Source organism: Mauremys mutica, chromosome 4 (genome assembly GCF_020497125.1).
Source record: "Mauremys mutica isolate MM-2020 ecotype Southern chromosome 4, ASM2049712v1, whole genome shotgun sequence".
NCBI classification, from domain to species: Eukaryota; Metazoa; Chordata; order Testudines; family Geoemydidae; genus Mauremys; species Mauremys mutica.
This window is the reverse complement of record NC_059075.1, coordinates 130349761-130376836: the sequence shown is the minus strand read 5'-3', so window position 1 is coordinate 130376836 and position 27076 is coordinate 130349761. Positions and strand designations below refer to the sequence as shown.

Sequence of the window (27076 nt, the reverse complement as noted above, 5' to 3'; positions counted from 1 at the left end):
CCATAAAGGTACAAAGAAAATTCCCCACCTTCTGAAGTCCCCAAGGGATACAGCCCACACCCCAGCTCTAGACAGGGGCCCTCAGTCCTTCCATAGAGTTGGGGTGCTCCTAGGGTTGAGTCACACAGAGCCCTTGTGGATAGGATGTGTTTCCCTCACCCCTCTTCCTAGGGATCACAAGGCATTTCTCCTCCAGTGTCCCCAGGGGGCGCAATGCAACCCCTTCTCCGTGACCAAAGAAGTCTCCCGCCAGCCCCTCTGCAGGGACAGCACCTAATGGTGCATTACTAGAACATGCCTCCTTGTTCCCTTTCTCAGGAGCAGTTTGGAGACCATGCTGGCCCAGCAGAGCCGAGGGTCCTTCCACAGCAACCCTCCACATACCAGCCAGGATAGGTGGGCTGGACCGCCAGAGCCAGACCCCTTTATTCCTGCCACGCCACGAGGGTGGCAGAGCCAAGACCAGGTGCCCCAGAATCCCCCAGCCTCCATGGATTATGGTAAACAGGCTCTGGTATGGCAGGGAGGGGCTGGTGCATGGAGGTGGGTTGGCGCAGAGGAGGGGCAGGCCAGGGATTTGGAGCAGGATTTGGACTCAGGACCCATGGATTTCCTTCCCAGCTCTGCCACTGACTCTCTGTACCATGGGGCTCATGATACTGACTCCCCTTAGCCGGGCTGCGTTCACTGATGTCTGCAGAGCGCGGAGAGGTGCTGTGGGAAGGTGCAGAGGGCAGTGGAGGGGATGGGATCTGTAACTCTGAGCCCTGGCGGACGGGGGCGTGGAATGGAAACCCCACCACAAACCTCTGCCTGCTGCAACTGACCCCAGCCTCCTGGCTATTGCAGCGCCTGACCAGCCATGGCCCCCAAAGCCGAGAGACGATTGGACAGATCCCGGCTTGCAGGCGACGCAGGACTTCGACAAAGACACTGTAAGTGCCCCAAGACTGCTCCAGCTGCTTCCTAGATACCAGCTTTTCCTGGGACTGCTGCAGCCCCCATCATCGCCTGGTGGAGCCTGCCCACAAGGATAGGCTTGGCCCCGGTGCATCGTCAGGCAAACTTGCAGTAGGACAGAGCTTGTTTGGTACTGACACGCTTCTGACCCTCCTGGGGACTGCGATGTCAGGCTGGGACCCACGTGGGAAGGAACTCGCCAAGTGTCCTGCCAGGCCTGAGGAGAAAGGCCTCTCTGCCTTCGAAAGGCCTAGAGAGCAGCTGGCAGAAGAGAGAGGGGAAGCAGCAGCCGGGGGGTAGCAGCGGATGTTTAGCCTCTGCAGCTCTGCCAGCTGGCTTAGGGGACAAGTTGTGTCCCAGCCCTGCCCAGAAGGAGCTGTGGGCTGGCCGGCGAGAGGAAGGGAGGAGGAGGGGGAGCTGGGGAGATCCGGGTTTGTGGCAGGGCAGGAGCTCCACCACCTTCTGACACCTGCCGGGCTGGTCCCGATGCAAGACTTCTCCAGCCAATATACAGCATTAGGTTCCCCATGGGCAGACTGTGCTCTGTGCTCTGGCTGCAGTGGCTAGGCCTGGGTGTTCTCCCCAGAGATAGAGGCTGGCCTGGGGCCCCGCGCTGCCTCAGATACATCCCTGCTGCTTGTGTCGGCAGGAAATCCTGAACCACGTGCTGAGTGACATCGAGCTCTTTGTGGGGAAGCTGAAGGAGACGAGCGGCTCGCTGAGCATCAAGAAGAAGTCGAAGAAAAAGGACAAGGAGAGAGGAGGTGAGGGAGGGGGAAGGGTTACGGGAGGGAAGGGGGTCTTGCACTCCTTGGAGAAGTGGGGTCAATCTCTGCATAGCCCCCCCCAGGGGAAAGGGGACCTGGGAAGGTCTCTGAGGGGACGTCTCCACAGCCGCTGGAGTGAGCCTCCCAGCCTCGGTAGGCAGACGCACTAGCTGTGCTTCGGCTAACGCACTTCAGTGGAGCCGTGTGCATGTTGCGGCATGAGCATGGCCCAGGTTGCCCACTCTGTTGCGGAGGCCTGGACTCTGTGCCCCAGCCTGTGCTTCAGCATCCACAATGCTATTTATAGCCAGAGCAGAGCTAGTGTGTGTCCATCTACCCAGGGTGGGACACTCAGTCCCAGCTGCAGTGAGTGTAGACACACCCTGTGATGGGAGAGGTGGATCTAGGGGGCAGGTCTCTGGGTGGGCCCCCAGGGGAGAGATGGATCTGGGGGGCAGGTCTCTGGGTGGGCCCCCAGGGGAGAGGTGGATCTGGGGGGCAGGACTCTGGGTGGGCCCCCAGGGGAGAGGTGGATCTGGGGGGCAGGACTCTGGGTGGGCCCCCAGGGGAGAGGTGGATCTGGGGGGCAGGTCTCTGTTGGCCCCCAGGGGAAGGAAATGGCTAGAGTCTGTGCCCCTGGCTAGTGTATCCGTATCTCCAGCCTGGAGTGGGTAGTGCAGAGCATGTGGCTATTCAGACGTTGGGGCGGGCGAGGAATTACCCCATGAACGGAGCTCCATGCTCTTTGGCACAGCCTCTGCCCCTTCCTAATGGCTAGGTGGGGTCCCAGGGCCTGGGCGGCTCCTGCCCCAGATCAGTCCCCAGGCCTGAGCTGCCTCTTCAGGAGCCAGTTCCCGAGCTGGGGCTGGGGCCAGGGCCCATCTCTTGAGGCTCCCTGCTGTGCTCAGCTGTTAGGAGAGGGGATGGGGATGGAGGAGGGGCAATGGACAGGGCCCACTCCTGAGAGCGAAGCTACCTGCCCTGAGTGTGCGTGGGTGGGGAGGCCGATCTGTCTGTCGGCATCTGGCTGTCTGCTTGCTGCGGTGTGGGAGAGGTGGGTGTAAGGGCCCAGCTACCAGGCTGACAGCTCCCTCTCGTCTCTCCCTCTCTCTGCCTCACAGTGCTGCTCCCAGAGCCTGAGTATGAGACCTGCTTCCAGAAGATCAAATACGCCTTAAACCTGGTGGTAGGTCATGGCTACCGGCTGGGTGGGCAGAGCTGGCTGTGGGTCGAAGAGGAGGGTGCCCATGGCAGCAGCACACAGAGCCCATTGTATCGTCCGCAGACATAGCCCGGCCCAATTAGCAGAGGGCACAAGTCCATCAGGGGAACCTATCCCCTCCCCGCAAGAGGCTGAGCACTGGGATACAATGGAGATGAGCATGGTATAAATGCCTGGATGCAGACACCCTGTGCACCCAACCCTCTGTGTCCCACTTCCCTCAACGCCACCAAGGAATCATGTTAGTTATTGAAACTAAACAGGATCAGGGACGGAGGGTGGGGGTCACTGTGCCTGTAACACCGGAAAATCTATGGCTGCTTGGCAACCTCTTAGAGCCAGGGAACTCCTGGCACTGCTCGGGCCCTATCGCTTGAGCTGAAGAAGTTTCCATCAGCCACTATGGAACTAGTGGAATCATTGGTCGCTGACCTGGTGCAAGCAGTGAGGGCCGGGGGACTGGTCCTGCATGGCCGTTCCCATGGGGTTCCTCTGCTTAGGTGCTCAGAAACTTTGGTGATGAGTGTGATTTGAGAACAAATATAGAAAATAGTAGCTGGAGCTGAGTGTGTTGTATGCCCCTGGCTGTCCCTCCTGCTGGATGCCGAGCCAGGGTCGTGGGGGTATGGTTGGGTGGTGCGTATGTAGGCTTGGCAGAATTCAAGTTTTATTGTCTCTAATTTCGATGATTCATATTGATTTTTTTTTCTATTTTTAACTATTTTAATTGTTAAGGTTGCTGTAAAGCAAGTGGGGGGGGTCTGGCTGGAGTTAGGGCTAGGGCAGTGCTGGCAGTGGGGCTGCAGGGGGCTCCCCACACAGCCAAGGGGTCCAAGACACCAGAGCGCAAGGTGCCGGAAAGGCTGCAGTCGTCCTGGCCTGGAGGAGCAGAGATCCCTGGCCAGGCCTGCAAGGAGGAAGAGTCCCCAGCCGTGGGGCAAGCCGTCCAGTTGCTGAATGACTCCGACCTGGGACAAAGCCAATCGGCAGTGGGGTGGACTCCCCCATGGCTGGTGTGCTCCTCCTCTTCCTCCTCGCAGTCCTGGCCAGGTGTCTCTGCTCTGCCCCACCAAGACTGCAGCCTCCCCCAGACCTTGCATCTGCAGGAGTCAGGGGTCTATAGCAAGAACACTGCATACAGCATAGGTACGTGTTTGTCATATCCATGCAGCAGGGAGTTCCTGGGTGCTGGGGGCCCTGCTGCTGACTCCCCTGCTCTACCAGAGCCAGCCACATTTGTTACAGAGCACATGCTGCAGCCAAGTTTGCAACACCTCTGCATTGCTCCTCCTTGCGTTAGCTGCCCAGGGTGCAGCTACCTCCCTGGCAGTAGGGCTAAGGCAGAGAGGTGAAAAGCTTCGCCTATGTTTTGTCTCTGCACAGGGGAAGCTGAAACCTAAGCTGCAGCAGCAGCCGCCCAGTGCCCCAGAACTGGTTCGAATCATCTTCTCCACCCTCTCCTCCGTGAGTATCCCACACTTTTAGGATCCATCTCATTGATAGGGCTGCAGGTTGACTCCCCTCGGATCCATGCATCCAATTCTTCAGGGGTAGGTGTAAAGACTGCTATTGTGGCTTCTGCATGCACTAAGCCATTGTGGCTTCTGCCAGGAATTCCAGAGCTAAGCCCCTTTGTCCTATGCGGGCACAGAGGGGGGCCAGCTCACAGTGGACAATGGGTTGCATGCAGATTTTTCCCCACCACAGGAATCTGAGAGACCCCGGATTTTCCCTGGCAGTAAAATTCTCAGGACATAGTCTTATGGCTACCAGGAGAGGGCATGGGCTAGTGATTAAAGCACAGGCCTCGGAATCAGGACTCCTGGCTTTGCCACTGGCTCGCTTTGTGACCTTGAGCAAGTCACTTCCCCTCTCTGTGGTTCCATGTCCTGATCTGTAAAACCGGCAACCGCCCGCCTACCCCAAGGGCTGTGTGATTGGCTCTGTTCATAGAGCACTTTGGAACTCTGCTGCACAGTGATAGCGTGAACCGTTCCCCTGCACCCAGCGCTGTGTGCTTCACCATTACCAATCTCCCTGCAAATATCTCAGCACCCCCAGCTGCACCCAAAGCAGGCGTGAGCAGGGCACCCTGACAACACAGCTGCCCTCGGACATGACCGTCAGAGGCGGGAGGTTCTGGGCTGACCTGACTTATCGCTGTGATTCCTCCCCATCTGCCCAATATACAGATTTTATCCAACTGTCCCTGGCCAAACCTGGCTTCTTCCATTGTTTCCCCTCTGCTGACTGAGGCAGCCATCGACCTGCTGGACGAGTCTTTGGAGAAAAAGGACCGTGACACCTGGAAGAGTCTGGGCAAGGCTTGGCACACAACGAGGTGAGGAGAGTCCCTCGACCATCCAGGCCATTCCCTCTGCTGAGCCAGCAGGGCGCGGAGCAGCTGCTTGGCACGTGTACCGTCCGTTGCTGTTAACAGGAAGGATCTTAAGGATTCCACGGCAAACGTGGAAAGAACTCGAACTGGGATCCAGTGGTGCCATCTCCCCCTTCAATGTTAATCTGGATTGTAGTTGCTGGTCTGAAGTCCACTATTTAGCCCCAGGCAACAGCTTCCCCACATTTCCCAGCTCTGTCTTGGTCTGAGAGGCGAGCTCGAGCTCCATTGCCCATTCAGCCCTGAGATGGGGAGAGAAGCTGTGCTGAGGGCAGAGTCAGCTCCTCGCAAACGGGCATCAGACATCCAGGAATAGCGTCTGTCTCTACCAGCCCGAGCCGGCTCGGAATCAGCAGCCTCCACTGGGGTTGTAAGACACTGTTCTCCCCTTACCAATTCACTGAGCTTTCCATCGTCCCCTCCACCCCCACGTGCACCTTCCTGCAGGTGCCTCCCTTCCCAGCCTGCGCTCCTTGACCTGTTCTTTGCTTGTTGTCAGTCGCTCCCACCCACCCTGTGCAGCTGCCGGTGGTTAGAGAGATGTGTTTACAGTCCTGTATGGAGACCAGCATTGCAAAGTCTAATCTCTCTTCCCCACCCCAGGACAGAGTACCCAGGCGGACAGTTCATCCCTCCCTACATCCCCATCTTCTCAGATGGGTGGGTGCCCCCCCTGCCGACCCAGAGGGAGAACGCCACTCACGTGGAGAGGGTGAGTCTTGACTGCCAGGCTGTTCCTGACGGCACAAATTAAAGTTTGAGCTGGGTGGCCGAGGGGCGCACTTTAACTACTGTCTTCCCAAAGCTGCTACTCCCAGATTATGATGGATTCCCCTCACATCACTGTCAGACTACTTGGGAAGGGGGAATAGCACAAGGGACATCTAATGGGCTCATCTCACAGAAGCAAAACTGATGAGGCAGTTTGGCCCAGGACCCCCTTGTAAGAGAGAGGGGGTTGTCTAGTGGTTAGAGCACTAGCCTGGGCCCTGGAAGTCCGGGGGTCAAGCTCCCGCTCTGCCACTGACTGCCCATATGACCGTGGGCAAGTCACTTAGGCAGAGAGCCTCAAAGGTATTCAGGTACTTAACTTCCATAGGTGTTAAGTGCCTAAATACCTTTGAGGACCTGTGCCTTAATTTCCCATCTGCAAAATGAACTAGTAGCACTGCTCAGTCTCACTAGGGGAATCTTAGGACAGCTGCATTAATGGTTATGATGGTCAGATGCTATAGTGCCATAGGTGTACCATAGCCAGACATCGGAACTCAGAGTCCAGGGGAGGGGAAGATGCTTTGCACTGCTGTAAGCCCATCCTTCCCTTTAAACACTGAACAGAAGGTTGTAGCCAGACTTGGCACTTTGTGCAGTGAGTGAGTCTCTGGGAAAGGATTACGTCCCCTACCAGGGACTTAGTGCATGCAGAATTTGCTGTGTGTGGACTGCTGCCCCTCCACCCAGGATCTAGCAGGGATAAAAGCCCTACTATTGCTAACAGCTGAGGGAGATTCTTCTGTAGCTTGGAAAGACAGGTTTATGTTTGCAGAGCAGAAGCTGCTGGGGTCACACGTGCTGCGTAGCCTATCCAGGCTGTCTCTGTGGCTCTGGGGGTTGTCACACATCTGTTCCACCCTCAGCTTCCCTGGAATGCCCCCCAGGATGTAACTAAAGCATGTTTGTCATCTCTCCATGCAGCCCCTGGGAAGCCAGAACCATGCCGTGTCCAGGTACGTGCTCCTGTCCCCAGGCTGGCCCGGCTTCCTATTGAGGTTCTGAGAAATGTCCCAATACGCTGCATTCAGGAAGGCCCCTTGGACTTCAGTGTGAATGAATGAACACGGGCAGCACAGGGCCTCTGGCTATGAGGGCAAATAACTCCTGCTCAGAACTTGCTGGGATCACCTCTTGAGACCGCAAGTGTGCATACGCACACCTTGCTCAGCACAGTCCTGTTCCCCAAATCCTACCCACGCCACACACACACTTCCACAGCAGTTGCTACACACACAAGGTTCTTTCTGTCCTACCGGCAGAAGAATCTGTCACAGCTGACTGGTCTCAGCAGAGCCGTGCTTCCATCCTGGGCCGTCTCTGAGCCTGTGAGTGGGGGCCAGGGCAGCTCATTACAAAGGGGCCCTGTTGTCAGCTGCAGTGATGCCAGGGAGGGAAACCCAAGGTGGGGGCTTTGTCCACCCTTGGGTTCAGCGGTTCACACTATGTCAGAAGTGGGGGAAGCATCCCTGGAACAAAAGAGGGTCTGTGTGAGACAGGAAGGTCAAACCCGCTGGAGACAGCAAATGCGTAGCTCATTTGGCTCCCTTGTCGAGTATCTTAATTGCTCACTGCATTATTGCCTCTGAAAGTGGGTCACCCTGTCCTGCCCCCCGACCCCATGGTCTGAGAGCTCTCTCCATGCCATCCTGCCACTCCTGACTGCTGTCTATGCCATCTCTGTAGGCAAAGCCCACAGCCCCTCCCAAGCCCCTGCTGTTCACCTTTGGGTCACCTGGCCCCAGCCAGTTGCTCTTTCCCCTTGAGTGTGTCAGGGTAGCTGAGTGGCTCTGTTCTCCCAACAGTAACAGACTATGGGCCTGACCCTGGAAGGGGCTGAGCACTTCTGGTGGGGGGGAGCATGGGCAGCAGCGCCCGCAACTCCCATGGGGGAGTGATGAGAGCTGAGGGTGCTCAGCACCCTTCAGGATCAGGTCCTCTAGCTGTGTCTAGACAAAAATCCTGTGGGTCTAGACCTGCTCTTGGTGATTGGAGTAGTACTGAAATCAACAGTTACATGCCATGCAGAGCTTTGTGAGAGAGATCAGGATTGGGTTCTCTTTTTGTAAGAAGCAGCTGGCTCTCTTAGCTGGCTCACTAGGGATCTAGGCCTGAGAGGGTCACAGATCTCCAAGTCTCCTGGGCTCTAATTCCATACATGGTCTCCTTCCAGAGCTTCTTCTAGTCCCCCTCAGCGCATGCAAGCCATGTACGAATTCCAGGCCAGGAACAACAAGGAGCTGACTGTCATGAAAGGGGAACTGCTGGAGGTAAGGCAGGAACTGTCCTGTGAAGCCAGGGAGTTGTTCAGTCTCTACTAGGCTGTCTTGGCGTCAGAACGTACATACCTTTGGGATTCCTCTCTAAAGCACAGTGCATTCCTCTGGGACTACTTACAGACATAGAGGGAGGGCAGCTACTAGGGACCGGTGGATCAAAGTGAACGGAGATTGGCAAACAGGCAGAGAGGGCTTACAGCACCAAGGCATAGAGTGACCTTTGATTGCTGACTATGGCTAAATGCCACCAGCCCAGAGGCTGCACAGTGGCACGGCTGGGGAACAAGGACTAAATATCATGCACAGGGTTGGCCTGTGGCGGGTTGTTCTTACCGACAGTACTGTGCCCAGTAGCAGAGTTGAGTTTTCAGACATCTACTAAAATGAAGCCCGCTAATAATGCCCATACTATAACGCTGTATGCTCCGGTCTCATGAGAGTGGAAGTTGGATGTGTCAGATTTTTGGGGAGGTGAGTTGGGGATAGGAAGGCAATGTTGCCTCTCCCCTGGACACGTATGGCTAGATGCAATCTTGGGAAAGGCTGTTTGTTTTCATCTGGAAACAGCACACCGGACTTGATGGCCGAGTAGCGTGACACATTACAGCAGGGACTAGCCACTGTGCACAATTCTCTGGGCTGGGCTATGAATGCGGTCAAATGATGGGGAGAAGGGGCCTTTCTGGCCTTCAGATTGATGGATCTATATAGCACACAGTGTCATGGGTGGGATGGTAGCACTGCATTACACAGCAGGCACCAGGAGTTGTCTCCCCAGGAACCCAGTCCAATCAGGCGAGAATCTGGTGTGATATTTATTTAGTTTGATCCTCAGCTGGTGTCAGCTCTCTGGCCCGTGCCCTGCAGGAGATCAGAATGGGCCTTTCTGGCCTCAGTCTCGAGGACTTTAATTGCCAATAGATGCCCTAGACAGTCCCCATGGCATGCTGGGAGTCTGGCATTGCCATGAGGGTGACCCCGTGCTCTGGTGGCTGGGGTGACAGCTTTCACTCATTCACCACCTGGGCTCCTGGGGGCTAATTTGAATTACGCTGTGTGTGTCCCTTGGCTCAGATTCTAGACCAGAGGAAGAAGTGGTGGCTTGCTAGAAACAGCGCCGGCGAGAGGGGCTATATCCCGAACAACATCGTGGGGCCAGCGGATCAGGAGCCTGTGGAGAACAGCATGAACCAAGTAGGTCACCCCGTTCCACTCCAAGATGCAGCAACGCACTGACCTGGCTGCCCCACCCTTGCGCTGGGGCGCTGGCCCCATACCCTTTCGGGGTGGGGTTATAGGAACTAGCCTGCTAGCAGTTCAGCACCTGCTGGCTGTAGAATGTGGGTTTCCTGATCTCATCCCCTGCACTGAGTTAAAGGCTCCCGATCTCCCATCCAGCAGACACCAGCTCTGAGAGCTTTTTGCTTGCGGGGTGGCTGGAAGGGGGAAGAGGGAAGTGTTCTCATTTGTTGGGGCGATGTGATTAGCGTGCTCATTTGCTGTGAGACTCCTCAGTCCCCTCCTCTCTTTTGGATCTAGGCGCCAAGCGGCTCCCCTGGTCTCCAACAGCACTCCACACCGGCGGAGGTGACGGCCTGGCTGCGGGACATGGGCTTCTCCAAGATGTAGGTCGTCTCAGTTGCTAACCCAGGAAACTGGCCTCTCTCTCTGAGAAAGGCCCCTCCCTGCCACTAGTCTCCCTGAGTCACATTGGGCCCAATACTGAAGCCCTGCGGGCTGATCGTGTCCAACGCTGACTTCAGTGGCACAGAATTGGCCAAGCCACCGTTGGGCAGTTTGGGGTTAGGCCCAGAGCTGTGTGGGACCGTGGTGTCAAGGACACTTTGATACCTGGGGCGGGGGGGAGAACAACCCCCCTTCCAACCCAGGGGAAGAAAGCAGGATCCTTATGCCCTAGAAGGGGCAGGTGGCCACTCCCAGGCATGAAACTGACTAGTGCCTCTTGCCCCAATTAGTGCTTCCCTATGGTACTGGTACCATCTTGGCTGGTACGTTCCAGCAAACACCCCCTCCCTCCCACCATCTACCTGCACCTCCCCTGGCGCAGATCTGCCTGTGTCCAGACCCGGCTGCTGCTAGAACAGAGACTGCGCCTGCCAGGCCAGTCTCCCCTCACTCCATTGTTTTTCTTTGCAGTCCCCACTTTACCAGGTAGCTGATCTCCGGGGATTACTTCATCCCCTGTGCACCCAGCTACCCTTCCCTCACCATCTGTCTGTCTGTCTCCCTGCAGCACGGTGAAGTGCCTTGGTGTGCTCAATGGCAACCAGCTGCTGGGGATGAGCCAGGAGGATATGAAAACTGTCTGCCCAGAAGAGGGGAGACGTGTCTTCTTCAAGCTCTCTGCTGTTAAATCATCCCTGGGGGTGAGTCTGCTACAGGCTTACTAGATACACAAAGCCAGCATCCCAGGGCCCTACCTGGGCCATCACTGAACAGACACTGCAGAGATCTCTACAGCACAGGGAGAGGGGACTTCCTAAACATTCACGGGGCTGGTGTCTAGGTGTTGGGGAGAGATGAGCATGGCGGGGGGGGGGGCCTGGCTGAGGTATTCATATCTGACTTATGGGAAGGACAGAGTCTTCAAAGCTTGGGGGCTTTGGGGTTCCTTTTGAGACCCTGCAGCCCAGATCCACAAAGGTACTTCTTGCCCCAGGCCCAGTGTTAAGCACCCCTGCCCTCTACAGAACCCTGCCTGGCAGCCACCAAACCCCATAGGCACCTAAACTCACTCCGAGCCTAAATGTTTGCTGTAAAAGTTCCCTAGGCCTTTCCATGTCTGCCTGAGCACACGCTCAGTGCCTCCCTCTATGCGCCGGCCTAGCTCCTGCCTGCACCCCGCTGCCATCTGCAAACCCAGGGAAGGCAGGTAGAGGAGCACCTCGCATAGGGGGCTGTGAGGATAAATCCACTAAGAGTGGGGTGCTTAGATCCTCTGCTGCTAGGGGCCCAAGAAGTGCCAGAGCTCGTTGCCTGAAAGCTGCTGAAGATCAATAGCAAGGAACTGAACCAACATGTTCAAAGGTTTTTTGTTTTGTTGGGGGGGGGGGGGGGGGAGAGAGAAGAGAACCAGAAAATGGCCTTTTAAACCCCCTGAATAAGTTTCCATTTAGAAAATTTATTTTGATAAAATAGGAAAAAACAGAGCAGCTTTTTCAGTTGTTTTGATTCCCCCCTCCCCCACCCCCCATTTTAGTGGTAAAATGCAATTGGTGGGGGGAGGAAAGAGGAAGGAAAAAAAACACCCCACAAAAGTAGGGGATGAGATGAAGGAAGTTTCCAAAAATGTGCAGGGGGGGGGAGAGGAGAAGGGCACATCCATGAAGGGTTTCCTCTGAAAACTGGAGAGTGGCACTTACTGACCTGTGCTGGCCATGCTGGGTAGTCAGCCTGTGAGGAGTGCTGGCTTGGCCCTGCCCAGCCCTAGGCCTGGAACCTCAACCCCCTGCGCTTCTCTTTCTTATTGCAGATTGGCCCTCATGATTAGCTGGCTCCCTTCTACCCCAGCTCCAGTCTCGCAGAAGCAGCCCAGGGGCTGAACAGAAGGACAGCAGGTCGCTTCTAGCATCAGCCCTACTGCTCTTTGAGGATTCTTCTGAGTCTCTTCCCCTGCCTCTTGTACCCAGTGCAGACATCCCCTAAAGCCATGTGTCACCCAACTATCATGCATTTTTTTGTTCAGTTTGTACAGCACCTAGCAGGGGGGGGGGTCCTGGTCCATGACAGGCTGCTTGGTTCTCCTGCACTACAGAACATTAATTTATTCATAGGGCTACATACACTCCAGCTAAACATGGACTTCAGCATTCTGATCAGAGGCAGATAAGTTTAGCTCCCCCCCAGGCTTTGTCCAACTCTCCCAGTTGTACAGCACCAGTTCTAGAGTTTAACAATACATGTAACCCCAGAAGATACACCCCCTAGAATGCTTGGCTTTCTTTCCCTACTATTATGCCTTTGCAGAGCTGACTAAGTCGTAAGCAGAAAGATTTTTTTAGATGCATTAAGATCAAGCTTGCAAGGCCAAGATCTCCCAAAATGTGTGTAGTGTTTTCACAGGTTCTTCTAGCCCAGAGCAATTTAAGACTAGCCCTTATCAGGTGCAGTTTGTTTAATGGTATGTACAGTAAGTTCTTGACTCTACAGATAAAGTGATTGAATCAACTTCTCTCTCCTAGCCCCATTTAGGGGCTGACTTTGGAAGAGTATTAGGAATAGGGGACCCCAGAGGGGGTAGGAGCTCTTCCCCTGATACTGGGAATGGAAAATGGTTTTGAGGAAAGAAGGGTGTGTGGGGGGTGGTCAAGTTGTTTAGCATCCACCAAGCTAAACATTTCAGTTTGGAGGAAATTCCCAACCTAGTGAAGTGATAGATATGGAGCTAGGCCACTAAAGAACTGGGTTATGAACTGCACCTGACCCAAAGTCCTCCTAGCACTCAAACCTGAGGTAGCTTACACACTACCTTGTATGTGATGCACTTTGTAGTGGATGAGTGTCACCTCCCTCCCCCTTGGCTGTGTGTATGATAACCAGAAGACCCAGTCAGTGACTGGTGGACAGCAGCCTCTTCAAAGAAGGCATGATCTGTGCAACCTTAATCCATGCAACTACTTCGAGCCTTGGTGCAAAGCAAGGCTGTGCCCAATGCACTAACACTGGTTGCTTGTTAAGCCAGCTGCACGATTCTAGAGAATTAGGGTGAAGCTATGTAAACAGGCCCCTTGATGGTTCCTAGACAAGGTGGATAAAAATCAATGATTATTTTAAACAATTTGTTTAAAATCAGCTTTTTTGATTAAAATGCTTTTTGGGGAAAAAACCAATATCAAGAGTTTTAGTTAAGATCCATGATGAGATATCTGAGCTGTAATGTAATAGGGATTATAAATTCTAATTCTATAGTATGAGACAATATATTCATTACATGAATAAGAAAAGTTTTGTAAATGAGTTCCAACAGTTCATGGATTAGGGACCCAATCTTATGGAGTTCCAGGGGCTTCTGTAGAAAGATTAACCAAAATAATTTATATCTACTGTGGCAGAGCTCTGACCTTGCTCCTGTGGGTCCTGCGCTTCTAGGCAGTTTATGCTTAGCCTCAGTGGCTCACTGTGACCCTCCACGTAGCCCTTCTCTCTCTAGGGCCAGGGTTACAGTCTACTGAGCCCTTTTCATCATAGGCTGCAAGGAGGTTGGTGAGAGAACTCCCACAGTCTCTGTTCAGCCTCCTGTCTTGACAGGGGCCTGACTTCCCCTTCCAGGAGCTGTTCCTGTAGTGGAGGGTTGGGGGAACCCAGGCCCACCCTCTACTCCAGGTTCCAGCCCAGGGACCCTAATGGTAGCAGTTGTTGGCAGCCAGCCTTTCCCTGCCAGAGTTGCTACATTTCCCTGGGCCACTTCCCCACAGCTCTCCTGCTTCTCCCTTACCTTAGGGCTCCTTTAACTATGTTTTGGTGTCTTCAGTAACCAGCCCTTCAGCCACACTTCCTCTCCTCTGGCTCCCCTGCCTGACTGGAGTGAGCCCTTTTTATAGTAACAGCAGGGCCTTAGAGTCAGGTGTTCTCATTAGCCTGGAGCAGCCTCTACTCTGGTCAGTCAGGGAACAGAAAACTGTTAATCCAGTGGCCAGTATATCTGCCTTCTGCTATTCTGCTGTACCCAACTGGCCTGGGTCTATCACACTACCCACTGGGACTCGGTGCTCAGTCTAGAAGATACCAGAGATGCTAAGTTTTGCAGTTTTTGAACTGTGGATTTGTCTCTCCAGAGGAAACATGCTTTTTAAACAGCAAAAATACTTTTACACACGGTGAGAAATAACAGACCTCAACACTATTGTCCCTCCGCAAATTTGCATACACAGTCAATCCCTTACCACTCTCTAAAAGTGCAAAGTTTCAAAACGTTAAATGAATAGAAGATTGTTGGGAGTGGAATAGATCTGGACAAGGAGAAGAAGTCTGGAGATAAATGTGAGGGACATATGCTTTTTTGTTATAATATTTGCTATTGAAAAAATCCAGAATACTTAACATGGGTTTAGTTAAATAAAAATTTAAATGTCTGTCTGGTGATGTTCTCCTAATACAGCAGGAGAAGAAAATCCTCCAAATATTAATGATTAACCTGTTGAATTGGAGATAAGTCATTGGGAGATGACTCAAATATCTGCTTCAACTACCTTTGGTAAATGAAATAACCAAACAATCATTCGTTTTCTGATACAACTGTAAAACTCAGACAAGTTTTCAGAATAAATCACTGTTTAAAAATGTATTGTGTACCTTCTAAAAATGAAACCTACATCTATCCGAGTTGGGAAGAATGTATTAAGGTTATAACGACCAACAAGAATGCACTTATGTAGAAATCCATGATTAAATTGAGTCTTCCTGACTAGTTATTTAAATCAAATCCATCCTGTTTCTAGGCCAGTCCATCTACAGCTTCTCTTCTTCCAGAATACTAAAGCAGATCAAGGTCACTGGGGCCCTGCCAACCTGTTTACTGATGTAGCATTAAGTCATTCACCAACAGCTGGACTTCCCTAGTTTACTAAAGCTACCTAGTTTAAATAGCATTAAGTATCTCCAGAGGAATTGGTGGGGCACAGGAAACCTCCCCTGCAAGTTCAGAGGATACTGATCCTTGAGTTGCCAGGGCCATGGCAACCCAGCCTGGAGCATCACTCCCCCACACAACCTCTATGGCCAGGGTCATCAGGGTAGGGCACCCAAGAAGAGTACCTGTAATTGGTTGCCAGAAGACAGGGCTTTTAAGCACCAATGAGGATGGAACAGGAAACAGGCCAGAGCCTCTTCCCTTGAAGAGGATCTACAGTAACAGCAGCCCTCTAAATCCACTAAGCAACACTGACCAACACCAACTGAGTCTCAGGCTGATGCTGTTAGTTTGGTTCAGACAACAATCAGCCTAAAGTTCACCCTAGCCACCAAGGGAGGTACATCAACAGCATGATTCTACATGACCAGGGGCAGGGGGAAGTTCCACCTGTGCCACTCCACTGACACCTGCAGAGGCATCAAAGCCAAAGCAGGATTTGACCTTGATGTCCCGTAGGAGATATGTGATGCGGTGCTGGGTACCTGGCTATTCCCAGCTTGGTTAACTGAACAGACACTGGGAAGAGGCAGCACTGGAGAGGCTGGTTTCCTCCCAGGGAGGCTATGGCAACTCAGCAAGAGGGAGCCATTATGCAATTACTAAACATTTATTGCCTGGTCATTTCAGAGTAGGTTTACTACACATATTTCGTGATTTTTCCCCACTTAGAGCAATTCACTGAAGCTGCCACTTAACATATTCAACCATCCACCCCCTCAACATCTGAGCCGAGGGAGTCCATACACAAACAGCAAGTGGGGGCTCTGGATTATTCCTCTCCAGTCCCTCCCCTCCACACAGATCTACTTCTTCTGGTTGCTCCATTTGGCCATCCTGTTGTTGATGGGAGTCTTCATGAAGCGGCTAGAGCTCATGTAGGCTGCAATCTTCTCCAGGGCCTGGGTGGGAGAAGAGGAGAGGAAAAGTCAAGCAGAGGGGAGACAGTCTGCTTCCCAGACCACCTCACAACACAGCCTCAACCCCCTCAAACATGAACATTAAGCCTCTTCTGGGCCACACCAAAGGGGGTTCCCCCACATCCCTTGGTCAGGAGTCTGATCAGTGTTATGTCTATCAGTGATAGCTGCTGGCATGGTGGGACATTTCCTGCCCTATGCCCTTTGTGCTGCTCAAGGAATGGCCACACCAACTAGCTAGGCTTTCCCCCAGCACTGAAGAGTGGTGATCCCTTGAGTGCAAAGTTGGCTCCTGTACCTCCTCCCTACAATCCCCAGGGCAGGAGTGGCCAGAGCACATTCTCAGAGTTGCTGCCCTAACTTTGGCCTGGGCCAGAGCAGAGGAATCCATAACCAGCTCCCAGATACTGCCTTGTATCTTGGCAGACTGGAGACTGGCTCATTGTCCCTGATCCAATACGAGGACCCTCTCTTGCTTCACTGAAGCTATGGCAGGAGTCAGGCTGGGATAATATAGCAAACTACTAATAGCAAGTATGGCCTTTGCTACCTTTCTGTCCCAGCACCTATTTCCACCTGGAGCCAGCACCTGCCACTCCAGCCATTTCCACAGCAGCTCATGGCCAACATACAGAGCAAGGACAAAGAACAGGAGCAAGTGTGCTTTGGGAATCCCAAGAGACATTGCTTAGGAGGGCTCGCAGGATAGGAGTGTTCCATCCCAGCTTGCCAGTGCCACCTGAAGAGTGTCTGCCAAGATCACCAAACAAGCAGGGTACCAAGATGTGGCTACCTCTCCATTAGAGAAGGAGGTAGCCAGTCCTCAGAGGCCAGCAGAGCGACTCTCCTTTCTCTCAGGAGGAAGGCCTCAATCAGGGCTGAAGCAAATCTACAGGGCACTGGGAGGGGAAAAACCTGTGTGGTTACATAGCAAAGGGGACTTCACTCTCTCCAGTTGTCTGCCATATTGGTGCCAGAGAGGGGCAGTCTGACATCTCCATTACCACCAGAAGTACCAACAAGTACTTGTTAGCGATAGCCCCAGCAGCTGCTGTATCTGTTAGAGAATGAAATTCTTTGCCTGTTGCTAGAAGCTTGGGAGGCCCAGTTCTCTGCAAAGGAATTAATATTTGCAGCTGGAATGGAGAATACTGGTTACACCAAGTGGAATGTGTCAGTCCCAGGCCCCTGCAGCAAACTGGGCTGTCCCTGGATAACCAGAGCAGTGCATTATGGGAGTACGGGCAAACCTCACCTCAAAGCGGTCAAGAAAATCCTTCAGGTTTTGGAACTGATCCAAGCACTTGGGCTCAAGCATGCGGTTCTGATCCAGGATGTCATACATGACAAAGTCAACAAACGTGATCTGGAGAGAGGAGAGAGAGACACAGGGTAGTCAAGTCTGTTCCCATGCCCCTCTCCCCCCCCCCCCCCAATCACACCCTCACCATGTACCTTCTCCCCAGCAAACCACTTCCTCTTCCCCAGGAACTGGGTTAACAGCTTCAGCTTCCCAGGCAACTGTTCCAAGTAGCCAGGCTTCAGTTTCTCCTGCAAAGAGGAAGAGGGAAAGATTTCAGAGAGAGCTGTGGATTAGACCAAGGCAGCCCTGTGCCCACCCAATGTACAGTAAATTCTTCTAGTGGGAAAGGAACCTGGAGTTTGCCATTGTCATAATAGGGATCTAAGGGTGAGCAGTATCATGTTTCAGGGCAGGTCACCTCTGAGGGCCAGGAAGGAATCCCCCAGTACAGCATTATGCAAGTGACTCAGACCATTATTCACCTGCTCCTGAAGGATTAAGCATCGGGCCAGAAGCAGAATACCCGCTAAATGGACTCAATCTAATATGGAAAATCCCATGTGTGCCAATAGCATAGTGCTGGAGTGGTATTGTCCTGAAATCAACAAGGTCTTGTTGCAGCCCCCCAGGACAGCATGGACGAACTCACAAAGTCGGGATTGTAGCTGATCATTACAAGGCTCATACGGAAATCCATGGCCTGGTTCTCCAGCATGTCCACTCGCAGCATCTCCTCCTCCGTCTCGCCACCTGGGAGACAGAACAAATGTCAGAGTGCTCACTGGCAGCTACCCAGCCAAGTCCCAGCTCCTTGATCATTAGTGAGACCCAGACCGGCCACCACCAATACTCACACAACTTGTGCTTGCGTGCGATGTACCGGAGGATGGCATTGCTCTGCGTGAGCTTGATCTTGCCATCAATGAGGTAGGGCAGCTAGAAGGGCAGTCAGAGGCAAGATTAGTAATCAAGCTCTTCCTACTTCTCCGGCTCCCACACTCCCCCCTCCCTGCTACTTCTGCACAAGAACCCCACTGATACCCCAGCATTGGTCCCCACCCAAAATTCATCTTAATCAGTGAAACTCCCAAACCCACCACACCCCAAGGAAGGACCTGCCTGCCCAACCACCCTGAACAACTCTACATACATTTGGGAAATCCAGTCCTAGCTTCTCCTTCTCATTAATCCACTGGCTTTTGTCATAGTCCGGAGCTGGAAGGAGACAGAGAGGGTAGATCCCAGGCCACTGCCAACACATCCACCTAATTCCTCCCCCTGGCATCTTGGGGCAGCATGGCACACACTTGTGATGCAGATTCTCCATGGTGCTGAGCAACATCAGCTCACTGAAGGCGGAGAACGTACCAGGGGCTCAGCACTTCTGAAAGTCAGATCCTAAGTCAAAGAGGGCCTGAGCCGGAATCCTTCCAGGCCAGGTCTCTCAATCATCAAGTAGCCATATCTACACAAGGCAGCTGCTTTGGTTTAAATTAAGGTGAAATTTCTAACCTGGTGTAGGTTAAACTGGTGCAAAAAGCTGTGTGGCTCCCCTTTACTCTGGTTTAAGTTATGCTAAAATGAAATACACCTAACTAGAAGCCTTGTCTGAACTGAAATAAAAAGGTCTACATAGCCCTTCACACCAGTATAGCTAAGCCAGTTTAAAAAACTGCACCCTAAACTAAAGAAAGCTGCACCTGGTTTAAAACAGGTGCACAGTTTCAGGACCTATTGTAATTTGAGTCGGCTGCTGATTAACTTGAGTCCACCCTGTTAAGTTATTGACAGAGTTGTAAATAATAAACTCAAAGTCCATTGTCAGCCCATTCAACTTGCAGCGTGTTCAAAAAACTCTGGCTTGGATAACACCGGGGAGCTGTAACTACACCTGCTGGAGATACAGGTTAAAAGAGCCTACACCGGATAAGAGGAAATAAGCCTTCTTGGTTTCTAGAGTGTAGTGTTGAGTACACAACTTCTCAGCCTACTTGGGCTTTATTTGGCTGATAAGAGCAGTGATCCACGCACACTTACTGCCCCTCGGGTGAGATGGGGCAGCCCCATCAGCTCACCACAACCCTCTGCAACACGTTAGAGAACTCTCTGCATTGTGCCCTATCTAGTTGGTCTTCCTCTGCGGTTTCAGCTTGGCAGAATGTGGTGACACGAGTTAAGATTTGGCCAGGGCATGAGAACACTAAGTGTCCTTATCACAAGTTAAAATCCAATGACCATAGACATGGCAGCTGCAATTTTAACTCAATCTGTTGACCAAAGACTAAGACTAGAGGGGAGTCTGGTGTTTTAAGTCTCCCTGCTACCTTACATTAGAACTACAACTGCCTTAACCAGGATGTTAAGGCAAATAGATTAGCCAGCCCAGACGAACACATTTTGCAGGGTGACATGCCCTAAATTACTCCTGGCACTCAGTGGAGCACTCGGGGGTAATGACCCAGCTTCATTGTTCACCCTGGAGGTCAGCGGTACCAAGTTCTGTCCCACCCCTGAAGAGTGAACCAACTCAACTTCACTTCCCCAATCCTACATGATCCCAACCTAAGATTGTATTGCTGCATGCAATAGATGCTAAGCAGTAGCATGGACTACAGCTGACAGATCCTATTAGAGCTGCATGCAATGAGCATGTCAGAACATATACACCTAAGCGCTTGGTACAGGATAAAATGGGGGTTTCTCCATGGTAGCAACAGCCTAAGCCACTGGTAGCAAGTATTTAGATGCTGAACTGCCTCACAAGCAGGGGAAGCTCTAGCTTTTTTGCAGCCCCAAGCATGGCAGCCAGCCAGCTTTCAGCAGCTTGCCTGCAGGGGGTCTGCCGGTCTCGCAGCTTTGGCGTACCCACCGCTGAATTGCCACCAAATCCGCGGGACTGGCAGACCTCCCCCAGGCAAGCCGCCGAAGGCTGCCTGACTGCTGCCCTTGCAGGGACTGGCAGGGCACCCCCCCCAACAGCTTGCTGCCCCAGGCACATGCATGGAGCCTTGGTGCCTAGAGCCGCCACTGCTCACAAGAGCAGCGAAGATATTTGGGAAGGTCATCTGGAGCAATACCCTTTATGCTGAAAGCACTCAGGCACCAAGAGAATCCAGAGCACCATGCCAGGGATAGAGGATTAGAAACTCAAGCTAATGAGCATGCAACTTTCTGGTGAGTGTTATGGTAAAGTGTTCCTTGCAACAGGTAGTTTTCTAGCTGTCTTTAAAGACAGACTATTAGCACACTCACTAAGTTGGATTCTAGAGAATCCAGCGCAATGGGATTTGCTGAGAGCTAGGAGCAGGTGTTTGAGCAGACTGTTGTTCATGACAGGATGAAGAGTTAACTCTAAATTTCCTTGTGGCTAGGTCTAACAGGCCAGATATTGGTGGATTAGCAGCCCTAGGCTGGCTCAGGGCTCTTTGGTATGTTGGTTAATCCAGCCCTGACTACATGGTTTGTCAGATACCAGTCCAACAACCAAGGACTGTGGGACCCCTTCCCTACTTCCTTAGGGAAAAACATTACTCCGTTCAAACACCAGGTCAGCATGCAGCAGCACATGACCCTCTGGAATGCATGGCACTCCACTGAAGTAGATTCATGCTAAGAATTTCTTGTGGGACCAGGAAGCCCTTTGCTCCCTGGAGACTCAGACTGCACAGAGCTGTGACTAGTCCAAGTCATCCAGGCAAGAGGCCCTCAAAGCCACCAGCAGGCTCACTCCCTGCCTGCACCACTCACCTTCCCCACAGCTGTACATCTTGTCCTCATATGCAGTGCCTGTGTATTCCAGCAGCAGTCGGATGGAGTGGGCAAGCTACAGGGAGAAGACCATGGCAACGTGAGAGCCTGCATGTATCAGCGTTAGAGCAGGGGGATTCCGACCTCAGGATACAGGAGTCAAGTTAGCCATCTACTTTACCCCAAAGAGCCACAGGGGTGTGAACTCATTATTTCATTTACTATATAGTCATATTTAAACAGTATGGTGATGTGACGAAGTGGGACTGTTCTTAATGTTTCTTCTCAATACTGTGGGGGTGTCTCAGTTTCCCCTATGCATTTCTTAAGTCTCCAGCATGCATAAATGGCTGACACAGTCTCCTGGCAACAAATGGCTGGGGCCCTTCCCCCCTGCAAGGGGATGCTAATGGTGAACAAAGATCAGGTGACCTCCTGGCCCAGGAAAGAGACAAAGGCCAGAAAGGAGGGGCTGGAGGGGGTTTCAGTTTGGAACTGGCTGGGGATGGGAAGTGAGGGCAGACAGTTGTTTGGCTTGCTAGGCCCCAAAACGGACCCAGCTGAGGGGTCCTGTTCTCAGTACCTACAAGCTCTGGTTTAGACCGTATTCCTGTCATCTAATAAACCTCTGTTTTACTGGCTGGCTGAGAGTCACATCTGATTGCGAAGTGGGGGTGCAGGACCTTGTGGCTTCCCCAGGACCCTGCCTGGGCAGACTCACTGTGGGAAGTGCACGGAGGGGCAGAGGATGTTGAATGCTCCAAGGTCAGATCCAGGAAGGTGGAAGGTGTGTGAGCTTCTTGCCCTGAAGACAATCTGCTCCAAGGGAGAGGAGGCTCCTCAAAGTCCTGACTGGCTTTGCAGGGAGCAGTTCCAGAGCATCGCTCGGGGACTCCATGACGGGCAGGAAATATCTAGAGCCTATATTAGTCTCACAGCAAAGTGATGGCACAAGTATTAATTTATCAGCTACAATTGGCTAACATATCATAAGCATCTTGACTGGTTAATAATTAAAATCAGTGTTTTAATAACGTGCTGCAAAGAGCCACAATAAAGAGTCACTGGCCACCTGCAAGCCTGAGTGCGAGTCTTACTGGTCTTATGTAATTCTTCAGCCTCAAGGGAGTTCACAGAACAAATGTCAACATCCCTCCTCCCCTGTCCCCCACCCCAAAAAAAGCCTAGAAATTCAACCCCAAGAGATTCCCTTGATGTAGGCGGTGGTTTGTCTTTCAGGAGCCCGGTCACTGTGGTTGCAGCAATGAAAGGGAGCGGTGACTTCTCTTTCACTTGTCACTACCCTCCCTGGTGACAGTCACTACAGCGCTTATTCTCAAGAGCTTAAACACATCTTAGCCCATACAAAAAGCAGGTCAGTCTCCTTTGCCCCACTCCTTCCATCGCACACACCACCTTTACAGGTAGGTAAACTAGAAACCAGATCTTAATCTGTGCCTCAACGAATGGTTTCTAACTTTGGGTGCCCAATGGGCATCACCTGAAGACCAGGCCCCAGCCATCTCAAATCAGGTACTCAAATAATGGAAATAACCCTGCATAAGGCCAATAGTCCTGCCTGCGAACATATAGTCAGCAAGAGGAGGTGGATTAGAACTCACCACCACCAGAGCAGCCCCCTGCCCCCAGGGGCAGGCAACTGTCAGCTCCCCCCAAAACACTACATCAGTTCCACTAATACCAAAGAGGCTCCATAACTTGCTGAGCTCCCCACCAAGGCAGGCTCAAACAAGTGCAGGCTGAGCAGTTTGGTGTCCAGTGCCAACCAAGCCCCAAAACCTATCACCCCCAGCTGCACACAGGGCTTGCAAGAGTAAGTTTTGCAATCCAGCCCTTCCCACATGGATACCATGCCAGGCACAAGGGCTACAGCGCGCAGCACCATGTGCATGGGAGCAGGCAATGGCATGCTCAGGTGCAAGGCTGTTTCTGCCTTCCAGTGGCTTGGGACAGTTTGGGATCATCCCTGTTCTGAGCAGCCAGTTGTCCCCTTGAGCAGGGGGGGGGGGGAAGGGAAGGGAAAAATCAATAATGGAGCAAGATTCCTCCCACCTCCAATCTTGAGTCAGGGACCCTCTACCTGCCCCTTCCTCACTCTTCACTGTGGTGAGCTAACACAGGCATGGGTGCCAGGTTTGTATAATTTTTGGTGGCACTCAGAACCTCCATAGGACAGACTGGGGCGACCATCCCAGGACCTGTGCTTCAGGGGCATGCAGGGTCCAGGGTGGCCTAGGGGGTTAGCAGGGGACCTGGCACTGGCTGCAGCGAGCGACCCGGCCCCAGCCCACCCCACCAGCTCCCAGTGTCACCCGGGGGAGGGAACAGAAACTGGAAAGAGGCAGGGCAGGAGCTTGGGGAAGGAGTGGAATAGGGGCGGGGAGGGAGTGGGGCAGGGCAGGCTGGGGCCAGGTTGCTGCTCCTGGTGCCAGGCTTCCCACTGACCACCCACCCCTGCCCCAAGCTGCCCTGGACCCTGCATCCCATGAAGTGCAGTGCACAGCAAAGAACAGGGCCTGGGGCAGTCGCCCCAATCCATCCTGTGGACAGGATAGCTCTGGGTCCAGGGCGGCCTGAGAGATTAGTGCGGGGCCTGGCGCTGGCAGCAGCCGAAGCCACCCCTGTTCCATCCCCTCCCTCTCCCCATTCCATCCCTTTCCCCAACTCCCGTCAGGCCTCTTTCTGACTTCTGCCCCCTCCCGCAAGCGACGCTGGGGGCCAGTGGGGTGGGCCAGGGCCGAATCACTTGCTGCTGCCAGCACCAGGCTCCCCGCTAGCCCCCCAGGCTGCCCTGGGGCCTGTGTCCCCCTGAAGCGTGGTGCCTCCCCAAAGCACGGTAAGCCCAAATATTGGTGTTGCCAGGCCCACGTTCTTAAATATTAATAGAGCACGGGCACCATGGGCCCATATAACTCACTGCCTCTTGACACAGGACACTTCCCCAGTGCCTGTCCCATAGCCCTGAAGCCACCTACAGATCCCTAGAGACCCCCTGGGACAAAAGCACAGGGGGACCCTTAATTTGTTTTTCTGGGTGCTGTTCTACAGAGACTCTTGCAATAGCAGAGGGCTCAGGTGAAAACAATGCAGGAAAGCAGCAAGGGCCACACGCCGCCTTTGCTGCCAGTTGCCTGGCAGGCCGGTTGCCTGGCAAGCAAGGTCTATCAGTAGGGCCCAACCAAATTCGTGGCCCATTTTGAGCAATTTCACAGTCCCAGGATTTTTTAAAAATGCAAATTTAATGATTTCAGCGATTTAAAACTGAGGTGTCAGGGTGCTGTAATTGTAGGGGTCCTGACCCAACAAGGAGTTGGGGGGGGGGGGAGTTATAAGGGTATTGGCAGGGAGGGTGCAGTACTGCTTCTTCAGAGTCAGTCGGCAGCACAGAAGTAAGGCTGGCATGGTATGGTCTTGCCACCCTTATTTCTGCGCTGCTGCTAGCAGGGAGCTGCCTTCAGAGCTACGTGGCCAGTCAACAGCTGCCACTTGCCAGCCACCCAGCTCTGAAGGCAGCACAGAAGTAAGGGTGGCAATACCACAAACCCCTAAAGTTACCACATGACCCCCTGCAGCCCCCTTTTGGGTCAGGGCCCCCAATTTGAGAAATGGGGGTCTCCCCCCTGAAATCTGCAGAGGGTAAAAGCACAGACAAGACCTGATTTCACAGTAGGTGACACATTTTTCAGGGCTGTGAATTTGGTAGGGCCCCTCCCGCCCAGCCTCAGCAGCCTGCAGAGGCATGACCCTGTTCGGCTAGAGAGTCGAGCCCAGGGGGAAGTGAAAACAGCAGCGCTTGCTAGCCAGCTCCTGCCAGCCCTAGCCCTAGCCCCAGCCTTAGCCCCAGCCCAGGCCGGGCCGAGCAGCCAGCGCATCCCCTGCGCTGCAGCTCGGACTCACCCCGCGGATGTCCCAGTACCCGAGAACCACCGGCATAGTGCGCTGCGCTGCTTTTCCTGGTGCTTCACGCGACTGCTCCAGCGACTGCGCCCGGCGGGGAGTCCAGACCACAGCGCGGCGGCGGGTTTATAACCTGCCCGGCAAGAGGGCGCGGCTGCCGAGCACAGCCCAATTGGGAGGGGGGGGGGGTGTTAAAGGGGCCGCGCCGCCCAAACCCATAGACCCGCCCCCAGGGGTGTTTTATTTGAACGGGCGATTGCGGGGAAGCAGGTTCTGGCTACTCGGCTCTGGGCGAAGCCCAAATCCCTGCGCCCCAGACTCCCAGCGGGGGGCGAACCCGCGGCGCTGCGGGGCAGAGGTTTGCACGGCGGACGCTGCAGCGCCGGGCACATGCACCGCTGAGAAGCGACCAGCAGCGCAGCCCGGCCCGCTTGCGGGGTGTTGGCGCTGCGGGGGGGGAGGTGCCCAAGTAAAGCGGATTCGCGTGCAAGGTGCTATTCACACGGGCCGGGGCCCGGATTCGTTCTAGCCCGGGTTTTGTTTTCAACCGGGCAGTGCCTCTTTAAATGAATCACCGCCCGGCGGACTCCGGGGTGGAGCCTGTGCAGAAAGGAAGGAGGAGGGACCCGCTGGAAAACGGCTTGAGCCGTTTCTAGGAGATGTTGGTCTAAGCAAAGGGGTCGCAAAGAGATTTAATCCAAAGCAAAGCTCACGCTCAGCCTCCCAGAAAACAACGGGTCCGAGTCTCCTCTTACTCACCCCAGTTTGACACCAGTGCAGCTCCCCTGACCTAAATGGAGTTACTCCTGATTTACATCTGGGTGAGACAGGAACTGGGCCCAGTGGGGTTACTCCTGATTTACACCAGGGTACGATCAGAATCAGGCCCCTGCTTCCCAGCCAGGGGAGATGACTCTACCATGTGTTGCAAACAGGAGATGCAAGATGAAGAAGTGCTCCTGAAATTGAGAGGGGCTCTGCCTGCAGGCATCAGCCATGGTTGCACTGAGCATCAGCTGCAGGGGCAAAGAGGGGATTGGGCCGAGCTGGCAACCTTCCTATGCAGTACTCCAGGAACAGTACTCTGGGTGGGCAATCGATACCTCCTCCTCCCCATGCAGGGGTTTCCAAAAGGCCCAGGCCCTACTTAAGTCCTCCAGGGTTTTCTCCTCCTCGCACCATCATCACATCTTTGTATTTGCTCTGACAGGGGGCATGTCCCCTGTATACCTCCACTTGCCCTTTGGTCCCCTGCCATCCAACCCCTTAGCCACATTTCACCAGCTTTTCTCCTGTGCTGTCAGCCATTCTCCCATTGTCTCACCCTGCTGCTCCCCATCTCCTTCCCCATCGGCACCTCACCCTCGACCCCCCTGGGGTCACCATTTCTCCATGCTCGTGTCAGGGTAGCTGGCCCTTGGGTTTAGGTGCAGGGGAAAGCTGTGTTGTGTGATCGTTGTGGGGAACAAAGGGCATACACTCCTAGCTTGCCAGAGATTGGAGGAAGACACACAGGGAGCCCCTGGCTCACATGCTGCTCAGCAAGGGAGATTTAGTCACAGACATTGCCATGAACAGTGGCACTCACTGTGTAATGTACTGGCTCTGTGTACATAGGAGCAAGTGTGTGATGGTGTCCTCTAGTACAGAGGTGGGCAAACTATAGCCCCCGGCCCCATCCTGCCTGGCCCCCGGCCCCTCCCCCGCAGCCTCAGCTCTCTCACCCTGCCGCTGGTGCAGAGTCCGGCCTGACCTGCTCTGTACGGTGGCAGCATGGCCCGGCTCCAGCCAGGCGGCACGGCTGTAGTTCCGCCAGCCACCGGTGCTCCAGGCAGTGCGGTAAGGGGGCAGGAAGCAAGGGGGGGGTTGGAGAGAGGGCAGGGGAGTTTGGGGTGGTGGTGTGGATAGGGGTTGGGGTGGGAATGGTTTGAATGGGGGCAGGGGTCCCGGGGGGGCATCAGGAATGAGAGGAGGGGTTGGATGGGGGAAGGGGGCAGGGAGAAGGGGTGGTTGGATGGGCAGGGGTTCCAGGGGGGTAGATAGGAGGTGGGGGCCGGGCCACAACCCCCTCCCCTAACCAACCCTCCATACAATTTACGAAACCCGATGCAGCCCTCAGGCCAAAAAGTTTGCCCGCCCTTG

The 27076-nt window shown here is 53.7% G+C and overlaps 3 protein-coding genes across 6 annotated transcripts in view; 2 read left to right on the top strand and 1 right to left on the bottom strand.

Annotated features, from left to right (window-relative positions):
- Positions 1–13243, top strand: part of EPS8L3 (EPS8 like 3) — a 40676-nt gene extending 27433 nt beyond the window's left edge. For all 3 annotated transcript variants that reach the window (XM_045014842.1, XM_045014841.1, XM_045014843.1), the window contains 13 exons: positions 319–500; positions 850–935; positions 1610–1724; positions 2849–2913; positions 4333–4413; positions 5142–5290; positions 5951–6059; positions 7043–7074; positions 8292–8388; positions 9472–9591; positions 9937–10022; positions 10652–10784; positions 11891–13243. In XM_045014842.1, coding sequence (XP_044870777.1) covers positions 319–500; positions 850–935; positions 1610–1724; positions 2849–2913; positions 4333–4413; positions 5142–5290; positions 5951–6059; positions 7043–7074; positions 8292–8388; positions 9472–9591; positions 9937–10022; positions 10652–10784; positions 11891–11908 — 1273 coding nt within the window. In that variant the 3' untranslated portion in view covers positions 11909–13243. The remainder of the gene's footprint in view (positions 1–318; positions 501–849; positions 936–1609; positions 1725–2848; positions 2914–4332; positions 4414–5141; positions 5291–5950; positions 6060–7042; positions 7075–8291; positions 8389–9471; positions 9592–9936; positions 10023–10651; positions 10785–11890) is intronic.
- LOC123369342 (maestro heat-like repeat-containing protein family member 7) overlaps positions 1–27076 on the top strand; it is a 1253347-nt gene that overhangs the window by 280906 nt on the left and 945365 nt on the right. The gene's annotated exons all lie outside the window — the stretch shown is intronic.
- LOC123369359 (glutathione S-transferase Mu 1-like) lies at positions 15641–25090 on the bottom strand. Its single transcript, XM_045014877.1, has 8 exons — positions 24935–25090; positions 21017–21092; positions 18420–18484; positions 18124–18205; positions 17919–18019; positions 17422–17517; positions 17222–17332; positions 15641–15948 (listed from the first exon to the last, which is right to left on the bottom strand). The coding sequence occupies exons 1-8, from the start codon at positions 24968–24970 to the stop codon at positions 15853–15855; spliced, it is 663 nt and encodes a 220-aa protein (XP_044870812.1). The 5' UTR covers positions 24971–25090; the 3' UTR covers positions 15641–15852.